Source organism: Oryctolagus cuniculus, chromosome 2, assembly GCF_964237555.1.
Source record: "Oryctolagus cuniculus chromosome 2, mOryCun1.1, whole genome shotgun sequence".
NCBI classification, from domain to species: Eukaryota; Metazoa; Chordata; class Mammalia; order Lagomorpha; family Leporidae; genus Oryctolagus; species Oryctolagus cuniculus.
The window spans coordinates 66,399,547-66,425,696 of record NC_091433.1 but is presented as its reverse complement, the minus strand read 5'-3'; the positions used below and the strand labels follow the sequence as shown (position 1 = coordinate 66,425,696).

At 44.3% G+C, this 26,150-nt stretch overlaps 2 protein-coding genes across 6 annotated transcripts in view; one reads left to right on the top strand and one right to left on the bottom strand.

The window, feature by feature from the left end:
* The window catches only part of PRIMPOL (primase and DNA directed polymerase), a 42,305-nt gene extending 40,379 nt beyond the window's left edge, over window positions 1-1,926 (bottom strand). The window contains exon 1 of the mRNA XM_070068371.1: window positions 1,772-1,926. The gene's annotated coding sequence lies outside the window, so the exon portion shown is untranslated. The remainder of the gene's footprint in view (window positions 1-1,771) is intronic.
* On the top strand, window positions 1,315-25,529 carry CASP3 (caspase 3). Of its 5 annotated transcripts, NM_001082117.1 has the most exon segments (8): window positions 14,888-14,943; window positions 17,976-18,010; window positions 18,012-18,017; window positions 18,020-18,100; window positions 20,637-20,765; window positions 21,080-21,255; window positions 21,789-21,909; window positions 23,101-23,337. In NM_001082117.1, coding segments are annotated over 8 exon segments (834 nt in total). In that variant the 3' UTR covers window positions 23,331-23,337.
* Window positions 25,530-26,150: the final 621 nt, after the last annotated feature.

Here is a 26,150-nt window from a genome sequence, read left to right as displayed (position 1 = left end):
CCCATAATGACGTGCAGGATCAAGACCCAGGTACTCCACTATCCAGCTGCCTGCCAATACACCTGGGTAGAAGCAGCTAATGACTCAAGTTCTTGAGCTCCAACTACCCAGGTGGGATACTCAGATGGACTGCCTGTCACCTGACTGGCACAGGCCTGCCTGTTATAGCTATTTGGGGGGTGAACCAGTGGATTATTATCTCACTCTGTTACTCTGCCTTTCATATAAATACTGTTAAAAATTAACTCCATAATGAACTTACAGTAATTTTAATTGTATGTTTACTTCTGGATAAATTAGAGGGGCTGGTGCTGTGGTGCAGTGGGTTAATCCTCCATCTGCAGTGCTGGTATCCCATTTGGGCACTGGTTCTAGTCCCAGCTGTTCCTCTTCCAATCCAGCTCTCTGCTAAGGCCTGGGAAAGCAGTACAAGATGGCCCAAGTCCTTGGGCCCCTGCATCTGCGTGAGAGACCCGGAGGAAGCTCCTGGCTTCGAATCGGTGCAGCTCTGACCATTGCGGCCATCTGGGGAGTGAACCAGTGGAAAGACGACCTCTCTGTCTCCGCCTCTCTGTAACTCTACTTCTCAAATAAATAAAATCTTTAAAAAAAAAATTAGAATGACAGAATTTTTTCTTTCTTAGCCTTTATGCCTACATAGATGTAACATATCTAAACTCCTCAAAAACGTCTCGTAAGGGTTAAGAAAGCACACAGGGATGTATTGTTCTTATCCCGTTACTCTTCCCTATACTCTGCACAGGAGCTTTCAACTAAACAGCACAAATGCCCAACTAATCATCCTTACAGCCTGCCCTAACCTCTCACAGGGATACCCACTCCTACTCCATGGCATCACTCAAGTCCTTGGAGTACACCCCGCGAAGACTAAACCCCTCCAGGACCAGGTCCTAAAGCAGCTTGTACTTCTCTCCCGTTTCCACCGAATCAGCGACAGTGCCCACTCGCTGCTCCTGGGCGGGTCCAGAAGCCCTCCTGCACCCGTCCTCTCCCACCTGGAACGCCCCGCGCGGCCTTTCTCCTCCCCTTCAAGGTCGGGCTCACGTTCTGCCATGCCTGTAGAGGAGCGGCTGCCGTCAGCCAGCAGTCATTCCTCCAGCCCATCTCACTGTAACTTTCTGCAGGCTAAGTAAACTAAAACAACTCCCAGGAAGACAGCAGACAGCTGGCGCCCACTTACCGGAAGCATCATTCTGTTACGGGTGGGGGGCGGGGGCTCATTCAACCACACCTGCCCCTGCGCCTGCCCCCCAGTGGAATCCCCGCCCGCCACAGCGCTCAGCTCCGCTGCAGGCACTCGTCGCCCTGACCCCAGCAGGGAGTCAAAAGCCCAATTTAGGCCGGAGTTTAACTCCCGCGACTCTCCCCTTGGCCTAAGGAAAGGGCTCCACCTTTTTAAGTCCTGGTGGGGACTGGAACTCTTCAAGGGCCTGTCGCAGCGATACAATAAGAAAATGGAATGGGAGGCACATATTTCTGCGCCTCAAAGACAGGCCCTGACTGTAGCCCTGACAAATGGCTGATCTGTGCTTGGCATATCACAGAGCTGTCGGAATCCGCCGCAGAATTTGCGCTCAGGTGTGTTGGTATATCCTCCCGTGAAAACGCGTCACAGTTTGCATGCAAGTCTGAACCTCCGAGCCCCGGACCCAAAGGAGGCCGCGCCCCAGGAGGGCAGGCAAGGCGTCCGATTTAGGGGCCCAGGAATCCAAGGCCGGGTCTCGGGGCATCTGAGGGAAGCAGAGATTACCAGCGCGGGTTCCGGAGCTCGGAGCGGGAGGCACCCCCGACCTTGTCGGCTTTCTCTGTCCGTTTCTGGGCTGGGTGCGGCCTGCGAGTCTCCGGCGGCTTCTCTCCGACGCTCCCAAACGCGGGAGGAAGCCCGGGGTCCGCAGCTGAGCGCGGGAGCCGGACTTCAAACGCGGCGCGGAGGCGGGGCCAAGGCGCGGGGCGGGGAGGCGGGGCGGCCGCGGCGGGGAGGCGGGGCGGCGGGGCGCGGGGCGGCCGCGGCGGGGAGGCGGGGCCAAGGCGCGGCGCGGAGGCGGGGCCGCGGCACGGGGCGGGGCGGCTGCGGCGGGGAGGCGGGGCGCGCCGAGCCTGGCCCCGGGCTGCGTTCGGAGCGGCGCGGGGCGGGGCGTGCCTGCGAGAGGAGGAGGCGCACGAGCTGAGGGGCGGGGCGGGGCAGAGGGGGCGGGGCCAGCTGCCGAGCTCACCTCCAGCTTCGGCAGACGGCGGAAGCTGTGTAGACGTGGAGCGAGGCAGGTGCTGCTGGTTGTGTGGAGACTGTGGTGAGTGCAGCCCTCGCCCGCTCTCCCCAAGGCGCCACCTGTCCTGGGCCCACTCCCTCCGCCCTCCCACACCCTGCACCCGCCTCGGGGACGCGGCCCGGTCTGCAGCTGCTGCGGGGAGCCGGGAAGGATGGGCACGGTCTGGCAGGCGGGTCCTTTGTTTTGCTGCGGCGGCGGTTGCAGGGGAGCGCTGGGCAGGGCGCCAAGACCCAGAGAGGGGAGGCCGGGCAGCGGGAGCCCAGCGGGCGGAGACCCCCGCCGGCCCAGGGGCGGGTGAGGGAGGGCCAGGAGGGAGGATGGGGCAGGCGGCCGGATCCGGGAGCCAGAACCCGGTCCCGCGCCAGGAGGAGAGTGCTGGAAGCCGGGCGGCCAGGCTGGGGCACTGGGACCCTAGAGCAGGAGGCCCGGCCGGGAAGGGTGGGAAGCGGGGACTGCAGGCCGAGGGGTGGATCGCGAAGGGAGGCGGCGCGGGTCAAGGGTGCCCCGAGGGCTGGAGGCGAGCGGTGCAGACTGTGAGGCGCTTCCCTCAGGGCTGTGCCTCCTGCTACTGGGGCGAGGGCTTGGCCTCTGCTGCCTTCTGGGTCCGGGGGCCTAGCTTTTCTCGGATTGACTGTGTGGTTTAGTTCTTACAGAAAGCTCGTTTCAAGCCCTAAACGCCAGTGCCTTTCACAGCTGAAGGCTTTTCCTGAATCCTTCCGACTCATGTCTTTAGCCATGTGGTCCTGTTCTGAAACCCCTCGGCCATGCTCAGACCACAGTTGTCGGTGGGTCTGCTCTCGGCACATGGCTCCCACCCAGGAAGCCAGCAGCAGCGCCCGCAGCCAGCGCTCTCGCCCACCCCGCTCCTTCCCCGTTAGTCACTAAGCTTCTCCAGCCTCCTCTGCCCTCCGGATCGGTCTGGGGTCTGCTCTGCTTGCAGCCACCCTAGGCTCTCACTCCGGCCTCTCTCGCCCCTCTCCGGTCCATGGTCTACAGCACGGGCTGAAGGTCCTTGGAAAGTGAAAATCTAGAAAGGGCAGGTTGAGTCCTCAGTACCTTCCTGGGTCCTACCTCTTACCTAGTACCTTTCACTTTCACTGACCTTCCTACCTAGTCATCAGAATCCTGCATTCCCGCTCTGACACATCCAATTTGCTTATGGGTAGGAATCCTGCTTCAGTTCTGTTCTCATTAAACGGCTCAAAGGAAGACTTCCTATTATACCTTCCTTTCACACCTGGCATTTCCTAACAGGGATGTGTCATACCCCCATCAGCGGCTTGTTTTCTCTTCCCTAGGAGATTGTGAGCAAACTCCATGAGGGACTGACTTTATGGATCATGGTCTTCCTTATTGTCATTCACCATATCCAAGGCGGGGCACGAGTTGAGCACCTGCTCATACACTTGTGTTTTCACTAGAGCCTTATGCTTCTTCAGTAATTTGGCCCTATCTAGAAAATGTAGATGTTTTAGGATTACTTAGCAAATTATGATCAAAGCCCGTGCATTAGAAAAGAATGGCAGAGGTGAAAGGAGTATGGAGTCACTGTTACATGAATATACCAGATGGCAGAGGAGATGCTAAGATGGTTAGACAGCCTGTTGTCAAGATGTGCTCGGCTGCTTTGTACTGCGGTTACGTGATCTCTAACCATGAAATATAAAGCTTGAATCATCCTATCAGAACCCTACGCTGAACTTTAGTTTTGCTTTCCTCTTCTGCAGAAGAGTGCTTCTGAAAGTGAGAATGAGTTTTAATGAATGAATGGCCCAATTTATTTTAGTGTGGCAGTAAAACCTGTTCAAAGTAAAAGAAATGAAACACTGTACCTAGTTAAATCAGATTTGCTTTTGCTACCTTGAAAAAAGGCCTTGCCTCTTTCCACTTAAAGAGACTGGCGTCTTATCTGATATAGGCAATTACAATGCTTTTTTGCTTTCAAACCTGATTTAGCGCAGTGTCCTATTGCCTTATCTCCCTTGGAAAGTTAAGAGCAGTCTGTATTTCCAGGAATGATATTACGTTGATTCTGGTGTTTAGTACTAGTTCTTTAAGCTCTGCCTCAAAGATAGGAAGCACTGGTGCTTGGGCCTTAAAAGAAAAAAAAAAGTGGGAATTCTTAGATTCTTAAATATTGTTTTGTACACATTTTTAAAACATATACAAATATATGAGAGGAAAAAGGCTACCCTGTTGTCAGCCAACACAATGTCCCAAAGGCAATGTTTACTAAGTTTTCCCTAAGTTAGGCAAAATATACATATGTTACAAGCTTGTGAAGATCAAGTGATGTCTGTGAGAATGTTTTTAAATGCCACATTCTGTACACTGTCGGTTATTCCTCTGCATGCCATGTGCTCGCCTTCCAGTATTGCCTGTAGAGCTTCTGTATTACGATGGAGTAAGATGAGGCCACCTGACATGTAATGAGCCCGCTCTGGCATCTGCCTGCTTAAGCCACGTTTGAGGGCCAGTGAAGACTGTTAGAAACCCTGCGCAGGGATGGGGTCTTGGTCTCTTCCATCACCTCAGCACTCAGGCATGCAGTACTCCGTCCACAGCCGAGTTCAGGAAGGAATTACGGTGCAGGTGTCAAATGAGTAAGTGGTTCTGACTGCCTTTGGCAGCTTCAGACCTTCCCTGGCAGGCAGAGTTTCTTGTTGTTTTGTTTTGTTTTGTTTAATTCATTTGAGAGGTGGCATTACAGACAGAAGGAGAGACAGAGAGAAAGGTCTTCCATTCATTGGTTCATTCCCCAAATGGCCACATGGCCAGAGCTGAGCCGATCTGAAGCCAGGAGCCAGGAGCTTCCTCTGGGTGCACAGCCCAAGCACTTGGGCCATCTTCCACTGCTTTTCCAGGTCTTGGCAGGGAGCTGGATCAGAAGTGGAGCGGCCAGGGCTCAAACTGGCACCCATATGGGATGTCGGCACCACGGGCGGAGGCTAACTTACTTTGCCACAGCGCCGGCCCCTAGGGTTTCTTTAAGTGATTTTAAACCTGAATCTGAGTCTACAAAGCAGCAGGAGTGCGGAGGTATCGGAGGTTGTGTGTCATTTTCGTAAAAAGCACCCACAATGCTCCATTCTTTATGCATTTCATACAAACTATTTAGAGCTACAAAGGCTTCCCATTTCCTCCTTTTTGCACTTCATTTGGGAGAGCAGACCTCGTGCACATAGTAAGTACTGTGTTCTTTCTGACTTTCGCCACAAAGTCTGAGGCAGTGACCAGCGGGGAGTACAGCAGTCTGTCTTCCTAGCTGAGTGGCCCACGCCAGAGAAAAGGCCTCATTTGATCATATGGTACTGCTGAGTTCACTTGATTCAGTATTTAATTCTACTTTCCCATTTGCATGGTTTGCCTTAATTACCTACTAAATATCAACAGATTGACTTCATCAGGCCCAACGACAGTCACCAGTTTGATAATTTTTACACATCCGAAGAATTTCAGAGACCAGATGGGACAAGATTTCCGTAAGACCTCAGGTACTTTAAGGCTGAAACCTTTTCCTGTCCACACTACTGTGAAACAAATGTTCTTTTTGTTTCACTTACTGAATCTAGAAATGGGACTGCTTTTGAGACTTTGCCCTTTCTGATAGGTCATAAATATACTCCTGATATTTTTCAAATTGTTTGATAGAAGCCATAAATGGAAGTCTTCATCTTTGCTTTCTAAGCAAATGGAGGTACAGAGAATGTGCCCTAATGATGCATACTGAATGCTTAACAAGAAGCCAGTTATACTCTTGCACTGCAGAACAATATATCCATCAACAAGGGACCTGGATACCATGTGTTCTTCTAAGACTGCAGTGCAGCTGAAACATTCCTGTCACCTACTGATATGGTAGTCCTGGTTAATACAGTGCAAAGCATTTCTTGCATGTTCGTGGTAATGCAGGTGTAAGCAAACCTACTGCATCACTAGTCACATAAAAGTATGTGTGTAGCAGGTATTCAGCCTAGCAGGTAAGACCGCCACACCCACACTGTAGTGCCAGAGTTTGATTCCAGGCTCTGACTCCTGACTCCAGCTTCCTGCTAATTTAGATCCTGGGATGCAGTGGTGATGGATCAGGTAATTGTGTTCCAGGCTCCCTCCTTCAGCCTCTGGCCCAGCCTCAGCTTTTGTGGGAATTTGGGAAGTGAACCAACAAATGAGAGCACTTTCAATTTTTTTTAAAGTTATATGAGTATAGTACATGTAGTTATATACAGTCTCTAATACTCGATAATGATCAAAATATTGTTGCTGGGTTGTGTATTTACCACACTCTGCTATATATCATCCTAGAATGTATTTCCACTTTGTATAATAAAAGTTTATTGCAAAACAGTGCATTGTGATGTTCACACAGTGACAAAAATCACATAATGATACATTTTTCATAACATGTCCCTGTCATTTAATCATTTCAAATGCAGAGGAGAGAGATCTGTCATCTGCTGGTTCAGTTCACAAATGCTTGCAACAGTCAGCGTTTGGCCAAGCCAAAGCCAGAGCTGGAACTCAGTTTTGGTCTCCCATGTGGATGAAGAGGACCTAAGTACTTGCACCATTGCCTGCTGCCTCCCAGGGTGCACATTAGCAAAAAAGCTGGAATCAGAAGCAGAGTGGACTTGAACCCAGGCACTCCTGTATGAGATGTATGAGATGTAGATATCCTAGTCAGTGACTTGACCTGTACACCAAAGGCCACTCCTGTATTTTGCTTTTAGAAGTAAGCTACCCAGTGGCATGAGACACGGCATCAGCATTACTCTCTTTGTCCTTACAGTAGGTGTGCTGTATGCTATTTCCATGTTTCTGCACTCATGGTGTTTTTTCTATCATGTTTTCTATCATGGTATTTATGTGCTTTATTTCGTCTTAACTAGAGATTCCCAGGTTACAGATTTTTGTTTCCTCTTGAAATCTTCTATGGTATTATTACTGTTACATGTTACTATAGAATAGTGGGATTCTGCCCTATTGGGTCAGAAAGAAGTCCTGGCTTCAATCTTGGTTCTGCCACTGAAAAGTTCCTTCACTTCTCTAAGGCTCTGTTTAAACCATAAAATGGAGTCAGAAGGCCTCAGAGAATTGTGGGAAGACTACCTAGAAATGTATAGAAATCTTTTAGCTCTAGCCTATGTGGATGGGCTCTAAGAGGAATTGCTTTGTGCAGTGTTTGTATACAACACTCAAATCACACAAAACATTGATCCTTGTCTTTGGCTATTGCTTTGTTAAATCTATACTTATAAATGGTTTGTAAAAGTGTTCATATTCATGGAGATTATTTTAAAATTAACAGTGTTAGATCTTACATCCCATTTTGAGATTCAAAAACCCTTAAGATGGAGACCAGGTTTTTATCACTTATCTAAGTTTCCTTGTAGGATGGACACCAATAATAGCCTAATGGTGAGTGACAGATTAGCTGATTAAGAATCTCTAAAACTGGTTATACTGATTTATTATCGCATTTTGAAATCAATACCATAGGTACACTTTCAAACTATTTGTTCTTAAAAAACACATTTGATTTTTTTTATTCCAAACTATTGATATTTTATAGATTAATGTAGAATTTTCAATTTTAGAAATTAACTTATTTCTGTGCTTTAACTTATCTGTAGATAAGTTCTACTTTATTATTATATTAACTGGCTAACTACTATGTCAATGGGGAAAACATTTCAACTTTTTACTTCTTGAGGAAAACACAGCTTGGAATGTTTAAATAACTATTTTCTAGTAACATTAACTTCATACCACATTTTTTGTTGAAGATCTGCCTGTTTGAGTTTTAGTGGCAACTGTTAAAGGGACCCAGGAACTGAGTCCCAGAGTCCCATTTAATGTCACCTGATCTACTTGGGACCTTCACCATGACCTAATCCATGTTCATACTTGTGCTTTCGTATCACCAGCATCCTCAGGTGATGCCAAGCATTATATACATTAAGTCCATTTCTGTGCCAGGATGTATTTTTTACATCCCCTTTGTTTATTTTCTTTATGTATTATGTTTTTTCAAATGAAAATGTTATAAGAACTTAAACTCTTGTTATTATGTAGGGCAATAAACACTCCCCTTGGGAGATCTTATTTTTTTTAAATCCTGCTAAGATGAGATCACTCATCCCCAGAATAACTTGTATCCAGCTGGGCATTAGCTAATGGAGGTGAGGTAATGCTGGTGTCACATTATAGAGAGTTCTCGAGGAACAGACCTTGCTCCCCAGAGTGTGGAAAAAACAGATGATGAACACTGAGCAAATGTGCACATGTCTGATGCTAGGTTTTGTTTACCATCATAACAAATTTTAGTATCAAGAGCAACTGGTAACTATGGCAATATATTAATACCATTAAGGAAGGAAACTAAATATATTTGGAATTTATTCTTGAAAATTCCTTATGAAATAGAAATACATTACTTTAAATCCTGTTCTTAGAAGAGTTCATAGTTTTTTCTTTCAGCCAACAACTACTTATATTAAGACAAAGAGAATTCTTACGAAAACCTAGATGGTATAGGTCAATCATTTGACACGGCATCTTGATGTAGTAACACAAGCATACTATTTTACTGTAAGTGGGGTTTCTTTTGTTTGTTTACAGTTAAAGGGAGTATAGGGATTATACTCTAAAGTAGTAATAAAAGCATAATGTTAAAGAGATCCAGGAACTTGAGAAGTAATCTTAAGGCTTGGGTGCCAAGTTGTCATCTGTTGTCAATTAATCTACTTAGAACTTCATTATGACCTATATGCTGAGAAATTTGCTTTCTTGCATCCTGAATTTGTGCAAAGCATCCCACACATCAGCACAGTAGGAAACAAACTAAACCAGTAACATAACCATCTGACCATTATAAAATGTTATACACTGTACATAACTGTGCCTTTCTACTTGTGCTTTTGTATGACTGGTAGTGTAATAGCTTTGTTTATACCAGCATCCCACAAACACGTGAGCAGAGCATTGTACTACAACATGACATCATGAGACAATAGGAATTTTTTGACTCCATTATAATCTCACAAGACCACTGTCATATGTTTTCTATTGTCTGAAATGTCCTGTGGGGTACATGACTAGATAGAGAAAATAGATACCATCAGCTTTACCAGCCATCCTGTGTTGTGCCAGAAACTAGTCTTCCTCCCCATTACAACTGATGAGACAATTTGTTTTTAAATTTATTTAACAGAGTTATATAGACAGAGAGAGAGAGAGACAGAAAGGTCTTCCTTCCGTTGTTTCACCCCCAAAATGACCGCCACGGCTGGAGCTATGCCAATTCGAAGCCAGAAGCCAGGTGCTTCCTCCTGGTCTCTCATGTGGGTGCAGGGTCCAAGCACTTGGGCCATCCTCTACTGCCCTCCCGGGCCACAGCAGAGAGCTGGACTGGAAGAGGAACAACCGGGACTAGAACCCAGTGCCGCAGGCAGAGGATTAACCAAGTGAGCCACGGCACTGGCCAAGACAATTCTTGTCTCAGGTGAATACCTCTCCATATGTAAGCTGGCTAGGCCCTTTATCCCTTCAAGAGTTCATTCTTTTTCTCCTTCTTTATTAGTGTCTCATTTTCTACTGTATCATTCTCAGCAACATACAAACATGCCTTAGCACCTAAAAAAACCCTCCTGTACCCCTCCTGCCTTCTGTTACATTAACTGTTTAGGAAGCCGTAGGTGTGGTCTGGGTTCCTACACCAGGCCCAACAGACCAAGCCCAGACACACTCATGTTGATGCTGCACACCACCATACTGAAACTAAGCTGTTTATCTGACCTTTTAGGAAATCAGGAGGGGGAAACAGAATCCCCAGAGTTTTAGCTTCTGTGCTACCCAAGTTCCCCCTGCTCTAACCCTTTACAAGGAAAGTAACTTTGAAATGACCAGTGGGCTTTTTGTTCCTTTTTCTGTCCTTTTTTTCTGGGGGGGGGGGGGGGGGGGACCTTCTGTCTATAGAGTCAACCACTTCTGCTCAGCTCATTGAAACTTTGATTCAGTTTTATAGAATACATGTTGCTCAATTCTAGAATTGCAAATTAAAGTCAATGAGCTCTTTAAAGTAAAATTCCTGGGCCAGCATTGTGGGTTCAGCCACCACCTGTGACACCAGCATCCTGTATAAGAGTGCCAGGTGCATTCCCGGCTGCTCCAGCTCCCTACTTCTGTGCCTGGGAAGGCAACAGATGATGGCCCAAGTATTTGGACCCCTTCCACCCATGAGGAGATGTGAATGGAGTTTAGGGAGTGGCCAGAGGATGGAAGAGTCTCTCTCTGACGCTCTGCCTTTCAAATAGATAAATCTGCTTTAAAACACTGATTTTCTTGTAACTTTTGTCGCTGTTCTATTTCCCCTTTCTCCTACCCAGCAAAACTGGAAAGTGCTGTTCCTATTCACTGGGAAGAGTAATCTTTACTTACTTTTGTTTTCCCATTCTCCCTCCAACCCACTCCAACAACACTGGTCCTTTTAAAGTATAATTTTAAGAAAGTCAAAACCTTGCCTGTAATGCATCAGATCTTTCAGTTAATTAATAATGGCATTAGTAAGATGTTAAGCCCAGTTTAAAAGAATCTGAGGGGCCAATGCTGTGGCAAAGAAGGTTAAGCCTTCGCCTACAGTGCCGGCATCCCATATGGACATCAGTTCGAGCCCCGGCTACTCCACTTCTAGTCCAGCTCCCTGCTGGTGTGCCCGGGAAAGCAGTGGAAGGTGGCACAAGCCCATCTTGGCTCCAGGCGTCAGCCTGGCCCAGCCCTAGGCATTGCAGCCATTTGGAGTGTGAACCAGTGGATGGAAGATTGATATTCTCTCTTTCTCTCCCCCATCTACTGTATTTCTGCCTTTTAAGTAAATAAATCAATCTTAAAATCTCAGGGCACCACTCTTTTCTATAGCTTGGAAATCAATTATATCACATGACAAAATTCATTTTTATTGCTATAGACAATAATAATTTGCATAGCTATCCATTTTCTGTAGGTTAACTTTACATGGAGCTATAAAATAGCCTAGTCAATAGGTTAGTCAAAAGAATGCATCCTGGTGCTGGCACTATGGCACAGTGGGTTAACACCCTGGCCTGAAGCACCAGCATCCCATATGGGCAGCGGTTTGAGACCCAGCTGCTCCACTTCCAATCCAGCTCTCTGCTATAGCCTTTGAAAGCAGTAGAAGATGGCCCAAGTCCTTGGGCCCCTGCTCCCACATGGGAGACCCAGAAGAAGCTCCTGGCTTTGGATCGGCGCAGCTCCGGCAGTTGCAGCCAACTGGAGAGCGAACCAATGATGGAAGACCAGTCTCTCTCCCTCCCTCCCTCTCTCTCCCTCTCCCTTCTTCTCCCTCTCTACTCTCTGTGTAACTCTTTCAAACAAATAAAATTTTTTTAAAAAAAAGATTGCATCCTGTGGAATCAGATAATCCCTCGTAGTCCTGTGGACAATGTGCAGCATTGCCACTGCAATGATTTTCAATATGTTCTTCTGCCCTCTTCCTAGTCCTGGACGGTTTTACCTGGAAGTCCTCTCTATATCCCAGATATGCACGACAAAGCCGAGTGGTCTCTATCCTCATCTGAATTGGCTCCTCTACAAGATTTGAAAAAGTTGAACACTCTCTTTGAAAGACTTTCACATGCTTTCACATGACATTCCCTGATTTCCCTTACTTTAGTCTCATGCTGCCTTTACTTCCTTTGTAAAGCCACTAAATAATTGGGTGTCTCAGTATATCGTAGCCCGTATCTTTCCCCTGAGTTCCAGACTCTTAACTACTTATATCCACTTTTCAACTCTAGTTCAAGATACCATCATCTTGCCTAAACTATTCCAGAAGGCGTGCCATTGGCCTGTGTGCTTCCACTCTGATCGTATGTAGTTGATCCTCCACTCAGCCGGCAAAATGATCATTGTAAAGCATGCCGTCCCTCTTCTGAGTAGAATGTTCCAGTGGACTCTCCTGGTAATTGGGAAAGAATCAGAGCTTCGCTTGGCTTCTGAAGCCTCATGTGATCATATCATCTCCTTCCCTTTCTTCATGTACACAAACCAAGCTGGACTTTCTGTACCTTGAGTATAGCAAACACTGTCAGCATATTTGTACTTGCTGGCCCTGGCCCAGGCAAGGACACCTCTCTCTATTGCCAGCCTCTATGTCGTTCACATCTCAGTGTAGGTATCACCTGGGAGATGACTTACCTGACCGCCTTAGCTAAAATAACACACTGCCCACTTTATTACTTTACCCTATTTTGTTTTCTTCATAGACCTTCCCAGTGTCTGAAATCATTTTTAGCAATGTGTAATTATTCTTCCTCTCTAGAATGAAGATTCTTGAATGTAGGAACTTTGTCTTGTCTTCCACTCTGTCCTAGGAGCACTCTGTCCTGTGGCATAAAGTATGTGCTCACTGAATGTTTGCTTACTGACTAAAGGTTGTACCAGCCATCCTCCCTTGGTTTTATAGGAAACCTACAGGAAGTAAGACAATGGAACAGCAAAGACCGCTTGTAGAAATGCCAAACACAAACTGGCTTTGGGAGAAGGGCACAGCACCCTCTTCTAGAGGTTCAGTTGAGATGGTGACACTCCCTCTTCTCTCTGTTCTTTCCCTACCTCTCTCCCATCACATCTAGGGGAGAGAGGAAGAAGGAACTGAGCTTTGGAAAAGGGAAGTTAGTTTTTCCAGGAGACCATGAAAAGGGAGGATCTTGGTGAAGTTTTAATTTGGAGAGCTAAAAACCATCTGAAGATGAAGGATGGTGACTGTCACTAATGACACTAAACTGTACACTCAAAAATAGCGAAAACAGAGGCAGGTGTAGAGGTTAAGGTGCTGCTTGAGGCCCTGCATCCCATATGTAATGCCTGGGTTCAAGACCCACCTCCATTCTTGAGACTAGCTTCCTGCTAATGTGGACTCTGGGAGGCAGCTGGCGATGGCTCCAATAGTTGAGTCCCTGGCTCCCCTGTGGGAGACCTGGATTGAGTTTCTGGCTCCCAGCTTTAACCTGCTCTAGCCCCAGCTATGGCAGGCATTTGGGAAGTGAACCAGAAGATGAGAGATTAATCTTGCTGTCTCTCCCACTACTGTCCCCACATACCTCTCAAATTTTTTAAATGTTTTAATTAAAAAATAAGAGGACTGCCTATTACTTTCTAGGCTTTTGTGAGTGAGCTGGTGGGATTCTGTACTCTTTCAGTTCTGGTTTTAGTATAGGAGTGAGGTTAAATTGTATTTTGATTGGAATTTTTTACATAACCACAGCTTCTAGAGGCTGGAGAAAATTATCAAGATTTCTTTGTTCTGTCATTTTGTGTTCTATCCCTGATTTTTCTCTCTTCCTTATTTCGGGAGGTAGATTACGGTGAAGGTACTTTTGCTCCTGGAAAGACAGAAGAGATGTGGTAAAATTCCAGAACAAACAGGCAGAGCAGGCAGCTTCAGAGCTTGCAGAGTAGGAGGAGAAGGGTCCCATCACCCGACTTGTGACTGGACCACATCATGGAATCACTAGAAGCTGGGTTTCCTGGCTAGATAGCTGGCACAGCACCTGGTATACAACAGATGCTCTATTAGTAGCTGCTTTACTTACAGGACTTACTCAGTGTGTGAAATAGAAAATCATTGCCAGTGGAATAAGGAAAGCGGAAACCTGAGTGTCCACTTCTAGGTTTCCTAGACTGTTCTACCACCTCAATGAGGAGCTGGAATCACAAAACCCACTTTGAGAACAAAGCCTACGTAGAGGCTGAGGCGTGCAAATTCTTGGTTCTGTTACATCTGGAGAATCTAAGTATTGTAGAATAATACTCACATTATGTGAGGTCTGCTGTTGTGGTAGGAAGTTCTTGGTTTTTATTTTAACTGTGTTGATTTGGAAGACTGAATTCCTACAGGTGACCTGGTCTGTCATCAAGGAAACAAGTTACAATCTCTATCTTGATCTGGTGGGGTTGTGCACATGGAAGAATTCATCAAACTGCACTTTTTCTCTGTGTACTGTATGCAACTCACTGTAATTCAGAGCTCAATTTAAAGAAAGAGAAATGGGCCAGCGCCGCAGCTCACTAGGCTAATCCTCCGGCTGCGGTGCCGGTACCCCGGGTTCTAGTCCCAGTTGGGGCGCCAGATTCTGTCCTGGTTGCTCCTCTTCCAGGCCAGCTCTCTGCTGTGGCCCGGGAGTGCAGTGGAGGATGGCTCAAGTGCTTGGGCCCTGCACCCTCATGGGAGACCAGGAGAAGGACCTGGCTCCTGCCTTCGGATAGGTGCAGCACGCCAGCCGTAGCGGCCATTTGGGGAGTGAACCAATGGAAGGAAGACCTTTCTCTCTCTCTCTCTCTCTCACTAACTCTGCCTGTCAAAAAAAAAAAAAAGAGAGAGAGAGAGAGAGAGAGAGAAATGGGCTACATTGTACCATCCTAAAGGATCTTATTGCACCTTGTTGCACTGAAACCCTTAACAACAGAGATGAAACTGGAGTATTTGTTTAGAGAAATAATCATTAAATAATTAATATGCAGTTTTATAATGAAAGATCTTTCTTTATTCACTTTTTTATACTCTAGGTAACAGAAGTATCATGGAGAACATTGAAGAAAACTCCGTGGACGCAAAATCTATCAAAAATTTGGAAACGTGAGTATTTCAGTGTGATGCTATGGAATCAGAGCAGACAGACATATGTCATACAGCAAGCTGAGGAATGGGGAAACAGAAAGAACATGGCTTTCAAGCCAGAGATCCCAGCTGACTTCTGACCTCTGACAGCTGTGTGGGCTTGCTAAGTTAACAAATCCTCTCTCAACCTCTTTTAAAACTTTCACAGTGCTGCAGGGAGGGTGAGGGGAGAGACTTAGCACAGTGTCTGGCCCATGGTCAGAAACCTAGTCCTGCAGACAGAAGGATGCCCCAGAGAGGCAAATTCACAAGTCTGGCTGCTTTATATCTTTGCAGATAATGCTACAGGATTAGAGGTTTTGTGTTTGGGGAGTTTTTGGCCGCCTCTTTATGAATTTTAAAAACAATGCCAGTTATCACTTTGGAAAGGAATTGCCTAATATGGATTATATTTTACTCTGTTTTTTCTCATTTTCTTTTTCTGGAATATTCTACTCATTAATGGTTTCAATCACTAGCAGGAAAATGGAAGAAGCTAAAACTCAAACACTCTTCAATTAATTCATGTCTGCTACTGTCCACCTGAGATGTCTCATGATGCTCTTAGTTCTCAATTTATTTCTGAGACCCAGTAGTAGTATTCTTTTTTGTTGTTGTTGTTTTGTTTTTTTGTTTTTTGTTTTTTGTTTTTGACAGGCAGAGTGGACAGTCAGAGAGACAGAGAGAAAGGTCTTCCTTTTGCCGTTGGTTCACCCTCCAATGGCCGCCGCGGCCGGCACGCTGTGGCTGGCACACCGCGCTGATCCGATGGCAGGAGCCAGGTGCTTCTCCTGGTCTCCCATGGGGTGCAGGGCCCAAGCACTTGGGCCATCCTCCACTGCACTCCCTGGCCTCAGCAGAGAGCTGGCCTGGAAGAGGGGCAACCGGGACAGAATCCGGTGCCCCGACCTGTACTAGAACCCGGTGTGCCGGCGCCGCTAGGTGGAGGATTAGCCTAGTGAGCTGTGGTGCCGGCCTCCAGTAGTAGTATTCTGTACCACCCTGGAAATTATAAACTTGTTTAGTAATGCTAAACAATAGCATTATAGCAGTTCCATTAATTAGTTTAAAGATGCAGCAATGTTTGTTTAGCAAAGGTAGAACTTGAACTTTTGAAATGCAGTCCCATTTTAAAGCGTTTTTCTTATCTAGTTGTCATTAAATCTTTTTAAAGTGATCCACACTCTTCCTGTTTTTCATGTCATGACATCATTTAAATGGCAAGTGCATAGGACCGCTGACAGTTTTGCGTTGTTCTGATGCTATGGTAAGCCGCCTGCACATTCCCAGGCCCTTTGAGTCTGCTACTGGTAGAGTCCCGACCTCAGGAGATGGGCGTTAATAATTCAGTGATCCATTCTCTGCATGACCTGAGGGTCAAATCACTGGGCTTTCAGAGTTTTCATATTCAGGGCTGTTCATCTCTACCTGACTGATAGTAAATTTTTACTGCTTTTAACCTTTTTCCAACAACATGTTTAGAACTATGCATACAGCAGCCCCATCTCTGTAGGATATGTTCCAAAACCCACAGAGAATCTGAAAGTGCAGATGGTACCAGACCCTGTGTGTCCTGTGTCTTTCCCTCTGCCTAAGCACCTCTGATAAAGTATAGGTTATTAATGAAGCACAGCTAGAGATGAACAGCTGTCGAGAAAACAGAACAGTTATAACAATGTACCTTAATAAAACTTGCTTAAACATTATAAGTTATTTCTGGAATTTTCCATCTAAAATGTTCAGAAGATGGTTGACCATGGTTAACCACAAAAAGGCAGAAGCTTGGATGAGGGGGGACGAGTGTAGTGTGAACTAGTCTTAAGATTCAGTGCATGAGTCTGGCTCTTCCCAGGCCTGCTGTTTCCTGATTCTTGGTGCAGATCAGTGGCTAGGACTCTGGAATATCCTTGGGGTGTGTTTCTGTCAGTTTTCTTGGGACATAACTACATCTGTGCCCTCTCATACTCTCCTGGCGGATTTCTGCAGCTACTGAGTAGGCACAGCAGAGACCTGACGGCCCACATCGCAAACACCAACTGTTTGGCCCTTTAAGAAAAAGTTTATTCATTCCTGGTCCAGGTAGCAGAGGTTTTTCAGCATAGTGACTTCCAGACAAGAATGTTACGTTAGGGCTCCTATGTGTTAGTAAATTCTGTGTATTAATAAGATACTAATTTGTTCAGCTCATAGTGTCTAAGAAATAACTGAGGAATTATAATAATTGTGCTTTGAGTCATATTTACAATTTGTTGGTTTCTGTCATTTCAAGGTAACTTAAGATTTTACTCTTGAGTCCGGCGCCATAGCTCAATAGCTAATCCTCTGCCTGCGGCACCAGCACACCGGGTTCTAGTCCTGGTCGGAGCACTGGATTCTGTCCCGGTTGCCCCTCTTCCAGGTCAGCTCTCTGCTGTGGCCAGGGAGTGCAGTGGAGGATGGCCCAAGTGCTTGGGCCCTGCACCCCATGGGAGACCAGGAGAAGCACCTGGCTCCTGGCTTCAGATCAGTGTGGTGCGCCGGCCGCGGCGGCCATTGGAGGGTGAACCAACGGAAAAGGAAGACCTTTCTCTCTGTCTGTCTCTCTCACTGTCCACTCTGCCTGTCAAAAAAAAAAAAAAGATTTTACTCTTGAAGGATAAAATATTTGGCAAAGTTTCAAGAAATTTTTTAAATTATAGAATGTGCTTGGTACCATTTTGTTAAAATTTAAAGGGAACATAAAACATACGAAAAGCCTGAACTCTGAAGTCCAGTGATGGTTCCTTTTCTGCAGACTGCGACACAGTCTCCGCACAGCCTCGTGCACACTGCTTAGCCTCACAGCAGGTAATTTCCTCATCTGTAAAATGGGTTGTTGTGAAATGTAGGTGAGGAAAAGCCTGCAACACAAAATGTGATTTGTAATATGCAACAAGTGTTAGCTGTTCTTCTGAGTTATGAAAGCTGTACTAATGTGAACAGAAGGATCGGGCATTTCCACCTGTGTAAACTGTTGTTTCATTTCCAAACAGAAAAATCATACATGGAAGCAAATCAATGGACTCTGGAATATCCTTGGACAATAGTTACAAAATGGATTATCCTGAAATGGGTTTATGCATAATCATTAACAACAAGAACTTTCATAAAAACACTGGTATGTATCTTATATAATTTTTAGTCCCCTAATAGTACATTTTAGAATGTTGTTAGAGAATATAGAAAATAAAATTCCTCAGAGTCCCAAAAAGCCAATTAGCATTTTGATGTATTACTTAATATTTTTTCTTGACAGTTTTTCTGAAAACCATGATTTTATTCATAACAAGCAAGCAATGTACCCTGGTTGTTACACTTAATGTAATACAAGTTTTTTTTAATGTTGCTGTGTAATTTTTATTTTTTTTTTAAGATTTATGTATTCATTTGAAAGTGTGACAGAGAGAGAGAGAAAGAATCTTTCATCCACTGGTTCACTCCCTAAATGGTGGCAAAAGACAGGAGCCTGGAATTACCTCCAGGTCTCCCTCATGTGTGGTAAGGGCTCAAGCACTGTCCATCTTCTGCTGCCTTCCCAAGTGCATTAGCAGAGAACCAAATCAGAAGTGGAGCATCTGGGACTCGAACTGGTGCTCACATGGAACGCCAGTGTCACAGGTGGTAGCTTAACCCACTGCGCCACAACACCAGCCCCATATGTTATTTTAATAGTTACAGAATACCACATCCCCTAAACATAACTATACTAATAGTATAGTATTATACTATATACTATAAATATATACTATAAGTGAATAACTTACCACAGAGAAGAGCATTTTGGCTGTTTCCCTGTTTTTCATGTTTTAAATTGATGCTGTGATAATTCCTCAAATTGTCTTATTAACCAACTTAGAATTAATTTTTAAGTTAGACCAACTACATGTAGTGAATCTAATTTAGGAAAAAATTTATGAGAGTGATAAAAAAAAAAAAGTGACAAGCCAGACTACACTGGAAAGATAGGGTTTGGTGCTGAAGAGCAGGTGAAATTTGGTCTCCAAATCCAACAGCACCATTTTTATTGCTTTGGGTTGTATGCTATCAACTTCAATTATTAAATAAAAGACAAAACTTTCTTTTTGCTCTGTTTTTTAAAAAAAATGTACTTACATTCTGCTTCATATTGCCAGTCACAAAGCCTTCCTGCTGTAGAACTTTGCACCTTACCCCGGAGAACCTCTTCTTAAAGCACGTCATCCTCTCTCGCCCCTGTAAGCAGGGAGGCGGTTGTCTCATGCCTGCCTCAGTTAGACCATCAGGTCCTCCCAGGATCTGCGGCAGTCTAGTGTTCTGCCACGTGACCCACAGACCTCCACCAGAAGCCAGTCACCTTGTCACACAGCTGCCTGGTGTCCTCATCTTTTCCTTGATAAGCTTATTTTAATTTGACAGAGAGAACTATGTCCATATAGAAATTGTGGATTAGCAAAATGAAATCACTCATAATCCCACTACCCAAAGATCACACCGTTTCAAAGATACAGATATTTCGATGATTTGTATTTCGTCTTCACACACAGGAACTGTATTCAGTTCTCAGGTGTGTTCCCCCAGGATTCTAGCAGTCTTGAAGTCTGAGTATTAGACTGTCTGTCTGTATACGTGGAAGGTACTACGAAGGATTGGGAAGACGGTATGGTCACTTTGGACAAGTTTCTTAAATCATCTGTTTTGCCTGTCTCACATCGGTACAAATGAAACTGCTAATAATCACTCATGGCATTTGGCAGGATTAGAGGGGGTTACCCGTAGAGCGGAATGCCTGATACATGATATTAACACGGTGATGTTGTGGAGTTCACTTCCTCCTGAAAAAATATTATTAAAGTAGTACTGTCTCAAAATGGTTGGGAACTTAGAATTAAATACAAGAGTACTGTAAAAAGTTCATGGGAAAATAGAATAATGCACATTTTAATACTCTGACTACTCCTCATATGGTTCTGTTGATAATTTTTTAAACAAGTTAGGATCATACTATTTTTAGTCTTTTTAAAAAATCTATTTTGGGCTGTGGCACAGTGCTGTGGCACAGCAGGTTAATGCCCTGGCCGGAGGCGCCGGCATCCCATATGGGTGCCGGTTCAATACCCGGCTGCTCCACTTCCTGTCCAGCTCTCTGCTATGGCCTGGGATAGCAGTGAAAGATGGCCCAAGTCCTTGGGCCCCTGCACCCACGTGGGAGACCCTGAAAAGGCTCCTGGCTCCTGATCGGCGCAGCTCTGGCCATTGTGGCCATCTGGGGAATGAGCCATCGGATGGAAAATCTCTCTCTCAACTCTTTCAAATAAAGAAATAAATCTTAAAAAAAAAAAATCTATTTTCTCATGGTGAAACTTTGTCTACAAAAGTGGCAGCAAGGTATTTCATTATATAAATGAATCATTTAACCATGCCCCTGTTGTTAAGCATTTAAATTTATGCCTGCTTTTTACTATCTAAGAAAATGTGAAAGATTCCCTTGTAAATATAGCACTGATAGTTTATATTATGAAGTATCTCACATGCTAAGAAATTAAACTTTGTATAATCATGAACAAAATAATAATTGAATTGGCCTTTATTGTGGATTTTGTGGGTTGCTATTTAGTTCATTTCAGAGGAGTTACTCTTTTTAAAATTCAACTAAAAGGAATTCTTTCTGTCGCAAGGAATGTCGTCCCGGTCTGGTACAGATGTAGATGCAGCAAACCTCAGGGAAACATTCATGAACTTGAAATACGAAGTCAGGAATAAAAATGATCTTACACGTGAAGAAATCATGGAACTCATGTACAATGGTAAATAATTCAAAGAATGACTTCATTCCTAATTTTATTTTATGCCCTAACCATAATTATACAGGTAAGAAAGTAAGGATTGTGGGATTAAACAGTACATAATCCTAATTGTGTACTTTAGTAAAGTAAAGTAAAACGAAGTTATTTGCACCAATTCCCTGAAACAATTTGAGATGTGTTGCTCTGTCTCAAGTTGTGTTTGGAATAATCTTAATTCTGTTGTCAGCTTCTTCATCTTATTCCCATGCAACATGTCTGAGATTGTTAAATAAAGTTGGAAGGTTTCTTTCTCTTATTTGGAAATGTCTTTGCAGTTTCTAAAGAAGATCATAGCAAAAGGAGCAGTTTTATTTGTGTGATTCTAAGCCACGGTGATGAAGGAGTCATTTATGGAACAAATGGACCTATTGAACTGAAGAAATTAACAAGTTTCTTCAGAGGAGATTACTGTAGAAGTCTAACTGGAAAACCTAAACTTTTCATTATTCAGGTAGAGTATAACTGAGTGACTTGGTTATTAAGGATTAATCTGGGATTAATTCACTCAATTATGGGTTATACAAAATCCTTTTTACTGAGACTACAGAGCAATTGTTTACTTTGAAAAAATTTCATTTTTGAAAGGCAGATTGACACAGAGTGATGTTCGACCTGCTGTTTCACCCCCTAAATGGCTGCAACAGCTGGAGCTAGGCCAGGCTGAAACTAAGAGCCTGGAAATCCATCCTGGTCTCCCACGTAGGGGCAGGGGCCCAAGCACTCGGGCCATATTCTGCTGCTTTCCCACACTCATTAGCAGGAGCTATATGGGAAATGGAGCAGCCAGGACTTAGACAAGTACTCATGTGGGGCGCCAGCATCACAGGCAGTGGCTGAACCCGCTGCTCCACAACACTGGCCCCTCTTGTTACTTTGTTATTCTTTAACCACACTTGATGGTATGGAGTAAATTTCAATTCTAGGTACACAGCAAAAGGACTCAGCACAATTCACAGTTTTTGTCGTTGCACTTGTAACATCTAGGCTTGCCGAGGCACAGAGCTGGACAGTGGCATCGAGACAGACAGTGGGGTTGACTATGACATGGCATGCCAGAAAATACCGGTTGAAGCCGACTTCCTGTATGCATATTCCACAGCACCTGGTAAGCAAGTTTTGAGTAAAGAGTGTCATGTGTGGATTTTAAATAAATTTTACTGTGGCTGGCATAGCATTAAAATGGGGCAGAGTGTGTTCCAGAGACTGTCGAAATTTTGATCTCCCTAAGGAGACATTGCCTACATTTTAGGATGCCTTAATCAAATGGGGGGCTCAGGGAGTTGGCTCAGGCTCATTCAGATATCTGCGTCTAAGAGAGCAGACAGTGTTATTCGTGAACTTAATTCTAGATAGGATACTACATGGTCACAGAGGCTAAGTCACAGCTTCCCCTGCAGACTACAGTAGAAGTGACACATCTTCCAGCAATTCTTTGAGATACAGGAAGTAAAAAAAGATGAACATAGCTAGTCTAGGAGTGGGTTGGAGGTAAAGTGGAAGAAAATAAAATGAAAAATGATACACTCCTATGCTGTTAAGGTGTACTTTTTGTGGTTGTGTTGCCTACGCCCTAGAAGTACTTATTAAACATACAACCACTTACTTACACAACTCAGGTGGGAAATGGTTTGGAAAAATAAGGAAAATTGCTTTTAAACTAGTGTTCCAAGTTCACATCTACTCACTAGGGTTTCCTGTATCCTTCAGGCATCTTGCCAGGCTAAGTATTGCTAAATTAAAGCAATGGGTTCAATAGCTAATCCGTAATAAAGCACAATAAAGACTATTTCCCTTTTTTGGCCCTTTGAATACCCTGTAATGTGTTCATTTAACTTTATTCATATGCCCCATAGACAAATTAAGAACCCTCAAATGTGTGTGCATGTGTAAGCAATCTATTTCTTGGCTGAACCAACATTAAAATAAAATGGAGTCTGATTGAAACACCATGCTGCTAACAGTGCCCCTGTTAGTCCATCTGTGCCACTGCACCTTCTTACCTGTTGCACAGCTTCCGGTTTGCCTTGTTGGAAGGTGAGCCCAGAAACTAAAACTCGCAGTCATTCAATGGTAAAGTTAGACAGTTCTCTCTCCTTGCTGAAAGCAGTGGTGTATGCACGGCACACGTCTGTGCCCCTCTAACATCTTGTCTCGAGACCAAAGATGTCATATTTTCTTCTTATGGCTAATAAGACCTGCAGAAGTTCTTGCTTATTTTTACCCCTTATGATTTTAATCTATAGACACAAGCTAAAATCAAATACCCATGGTATTTCGGTTACATTTTGCCTTGTAGGTTACTATTCCTGGCGAAATTCAAAGGACGGGTCCTGGTTCATCCAGTCCCTGTGTGCCATGCTGAAAGAGTACGCTCACAAACTTGAGTTCATGCACATTCTTACTCGTGTGAACCGGAAGGTAGCGACAGAGTTCGAGTCCTATTCCCTTGATGCCACTTTTCATGCAAAGAAACAGATTCCATGTATTGTGTCCATGCTCACAAAAGAACTGTATTTTTATCACTAAGGAAATGGTTGCTTTTTTTTTTTTTTTCAGTTTGTATGCCAAGTGAAAAGACAGAAAACTGTTACTCTGCTTCCCTCTCATTTAGATCTAATCTAACACTCTCCAGGGTACTTTGAAACATACTACTTCCATAGCAATAAAATCACAGTGACACTACCTCATAGTAAGGTAGTTGATATTGAATTTAATTAGGCATAAAGAGGATTATGGTACAGTCATTATGAGGAAATGATTGTAAATTTACATCTTTCCGAATTATCAAGTTTGAATGATGCTATGAATTTTCAATTATGAAAAAGTAAAACATTGTAGTAATGAATTTTAATACTATCCCACCACTCAAGACTATACATTCTAGTTTTTGTCAGACTGTAGAGATAATGATGTGGAATAATGTATCTTAAAACATGGAGACCCTTGGGGATGGTCAGAGGCTTGAACTTTTAAAGTTGATGAATGGAAATGAGTCAACTGTATGTTTCAATCATTTGAGCTCATGATTTTGTGATGCTTGTTCTGACCATGTCTTTGTCGTAAAAACTCATGTCTACCATTGAAAAAAAAAAAAAACTAAAGAATTAATTATTTCAGAGAAAGTATGAGCAAGCTGAGTTGACTCTTAAGGCTAAAATGCAGAAGGATGGAGTTGTATCTACAAGGTGCTGAAATGCTACTGATCTGCAGCATACCTTATTTGTTCTCAACAAATCAGTTGAGCTTTACACACCAGCAAACTATCTGAAGAACCTCAAACTGTCAGTTATTATCAGACTAATATGAGGAAATTCTATAAGAACATCCTAAAATACAACTTAGAGGCCAGCGTTGTGGCACAGCAGGTTAAGCCACTGCCTACTACTCCAGCATCCCATATCAGAGTGAGTGCCAGTTCAAGTCCCAGCTTCTCTACTTCCTATCCAGCTGCCTGCTGGTGTACTTGAGAAGGCAGCAAAAGATGGCCCAAGTAGTGGGAGACCCAGATGGAGATCCTGGGTCCTGGCTTTGGCCTGGCCCAGCCCCAACCGTCATAGCCATTTAGGAAATGAATCAACAGATTTAAGATCTCTCTTTTAAAGATTCATTCATTCGAGAGGTTGAGTTACAGATAGAGAGGGGGAGAGACTGAGATAAAGTTCTTCCATCTGCTAGTTCAGTGCCCAAATGGCCACAACAGCCAGAGCTCAGTCAATCCAAAGCCAGGAGCCAAAAGCTTCTTCCAGGTCTCCCACACCAGTGCAAGGGCCCAAACATTTGGGCCATTTTCTATTGCTTTCCCAGGCCATTAGCCAAGAGCTGGAATTAGAAGAGGAGCAGCCTGGACACAAACGCAACCATATGGGATGCCAGCACTGCAGGCGGAGGCTTAGCCTACTATACCATGGTGCCAACACCTGGAAGATCTTTCTCTGTGTATCTTCCTCTTTCTCACTCTGCCTTTTAAATAAATAAATCTTTTTTAAAAAACTAAACACAACTTATACAATGGACAGCCAAATATAAGGAAAAGATAATAAGTTGATCAGCTGGACACTATAATTTGAGAGAATGTGATCCAAGCCAGGGCAGGGTACGGCACAGCCTATTCCGTGAAGGCAGGGCCAAAGAGTATGGTTTTAGAAATAGGATCGCCAGCTCATTTCCTCATGGCTACTGGTGTGCTTGGAGGATGTCCCCAAGGCACGAATAGCCAAGTAAGACATTGAGCCAAACCAGAAATTCAGTGAGAGTCACAGTTAATAATAAGAAAATGACAGAACACTTTGTAGGCACATTGGTAAGCATGTTATTTTCTGTTGATGTTTACAATCAAAGACTTGTGGTAACATTTCAAACTGTTTGATGAAATAAAAGGGCTCATGGTACACAGGACTTTAAAAGTCATACAGCTGTAGCCCCTCCTCTGGCACATAGGGGCACCGAAGGCCCCAGCTCTGCACCCAGCCAGGGAGGCCAGGCTGCAGCCTCCACACCCACAGAGCCCTTGGGCTGTCACCATACCATCGCGTTTCGTGAGCTTTCTTTGTGCTCAATAGAAGACCTCACATTCACAGATGACAGCTCTTTGTTTTGATCAGATCTGAAGCTTTTTCTAAGTAAATGTAGCATGTATCTCAAAATTATGACAATTTTGTAAAACTGTTATTTTGCATTTTTATTTCAAAATATAAATTAAAACTAAAGATTACTGACATATTACAATTTGTTGTTGTTTTCATTGATGATGTTGTACTGCCAGCTGGAAGTTAAAATATTTTTAACCAAGAGCTTAACTTGGAATAGTTGAAGAGAATGCACCATCCCTTAATCATCTGAGGTGGTGACAAATCACTGCCGAGGGGCCCAGGCCTCCCAGGCCCTCTCAGGAGGTCCTGTTCCGGAGATGACGGCCAGGTGTGCACAGATCTCAACTCCTAGATATGACCATGTTTTTGAATTCAAAGTGTTTTCTGCCACATCCGTCGTAAGTAGGGCTAACGGAGGTATGGGGAGAACCAGGGTGGGATACAACACACCTGCTCTGACAACTGCCTCCCGGAGATGGGGTTATGACACAGGCAGGTGCCCCTTTTTTGTGTGCTTAGGAAAAGAACATAGAAAAGTGGGGCTATAGGCAGTTTTAAATTTCCTCCCATATTTCCTGAATGACCCTAATTAGGAATGGGGACTCCTGTGTCCTGGTCATAGAGAGGAGCATGAGTGACTTCCATAAGGTTCTTTTAAAGCTGTGGTTCTAGAATGTGAACAACTGAGAACAAGCTAGCCCATCCTAGTTTGCCTACTATATAAAGAGGTCTCAGAGCATAAGACCAACAACCCAGT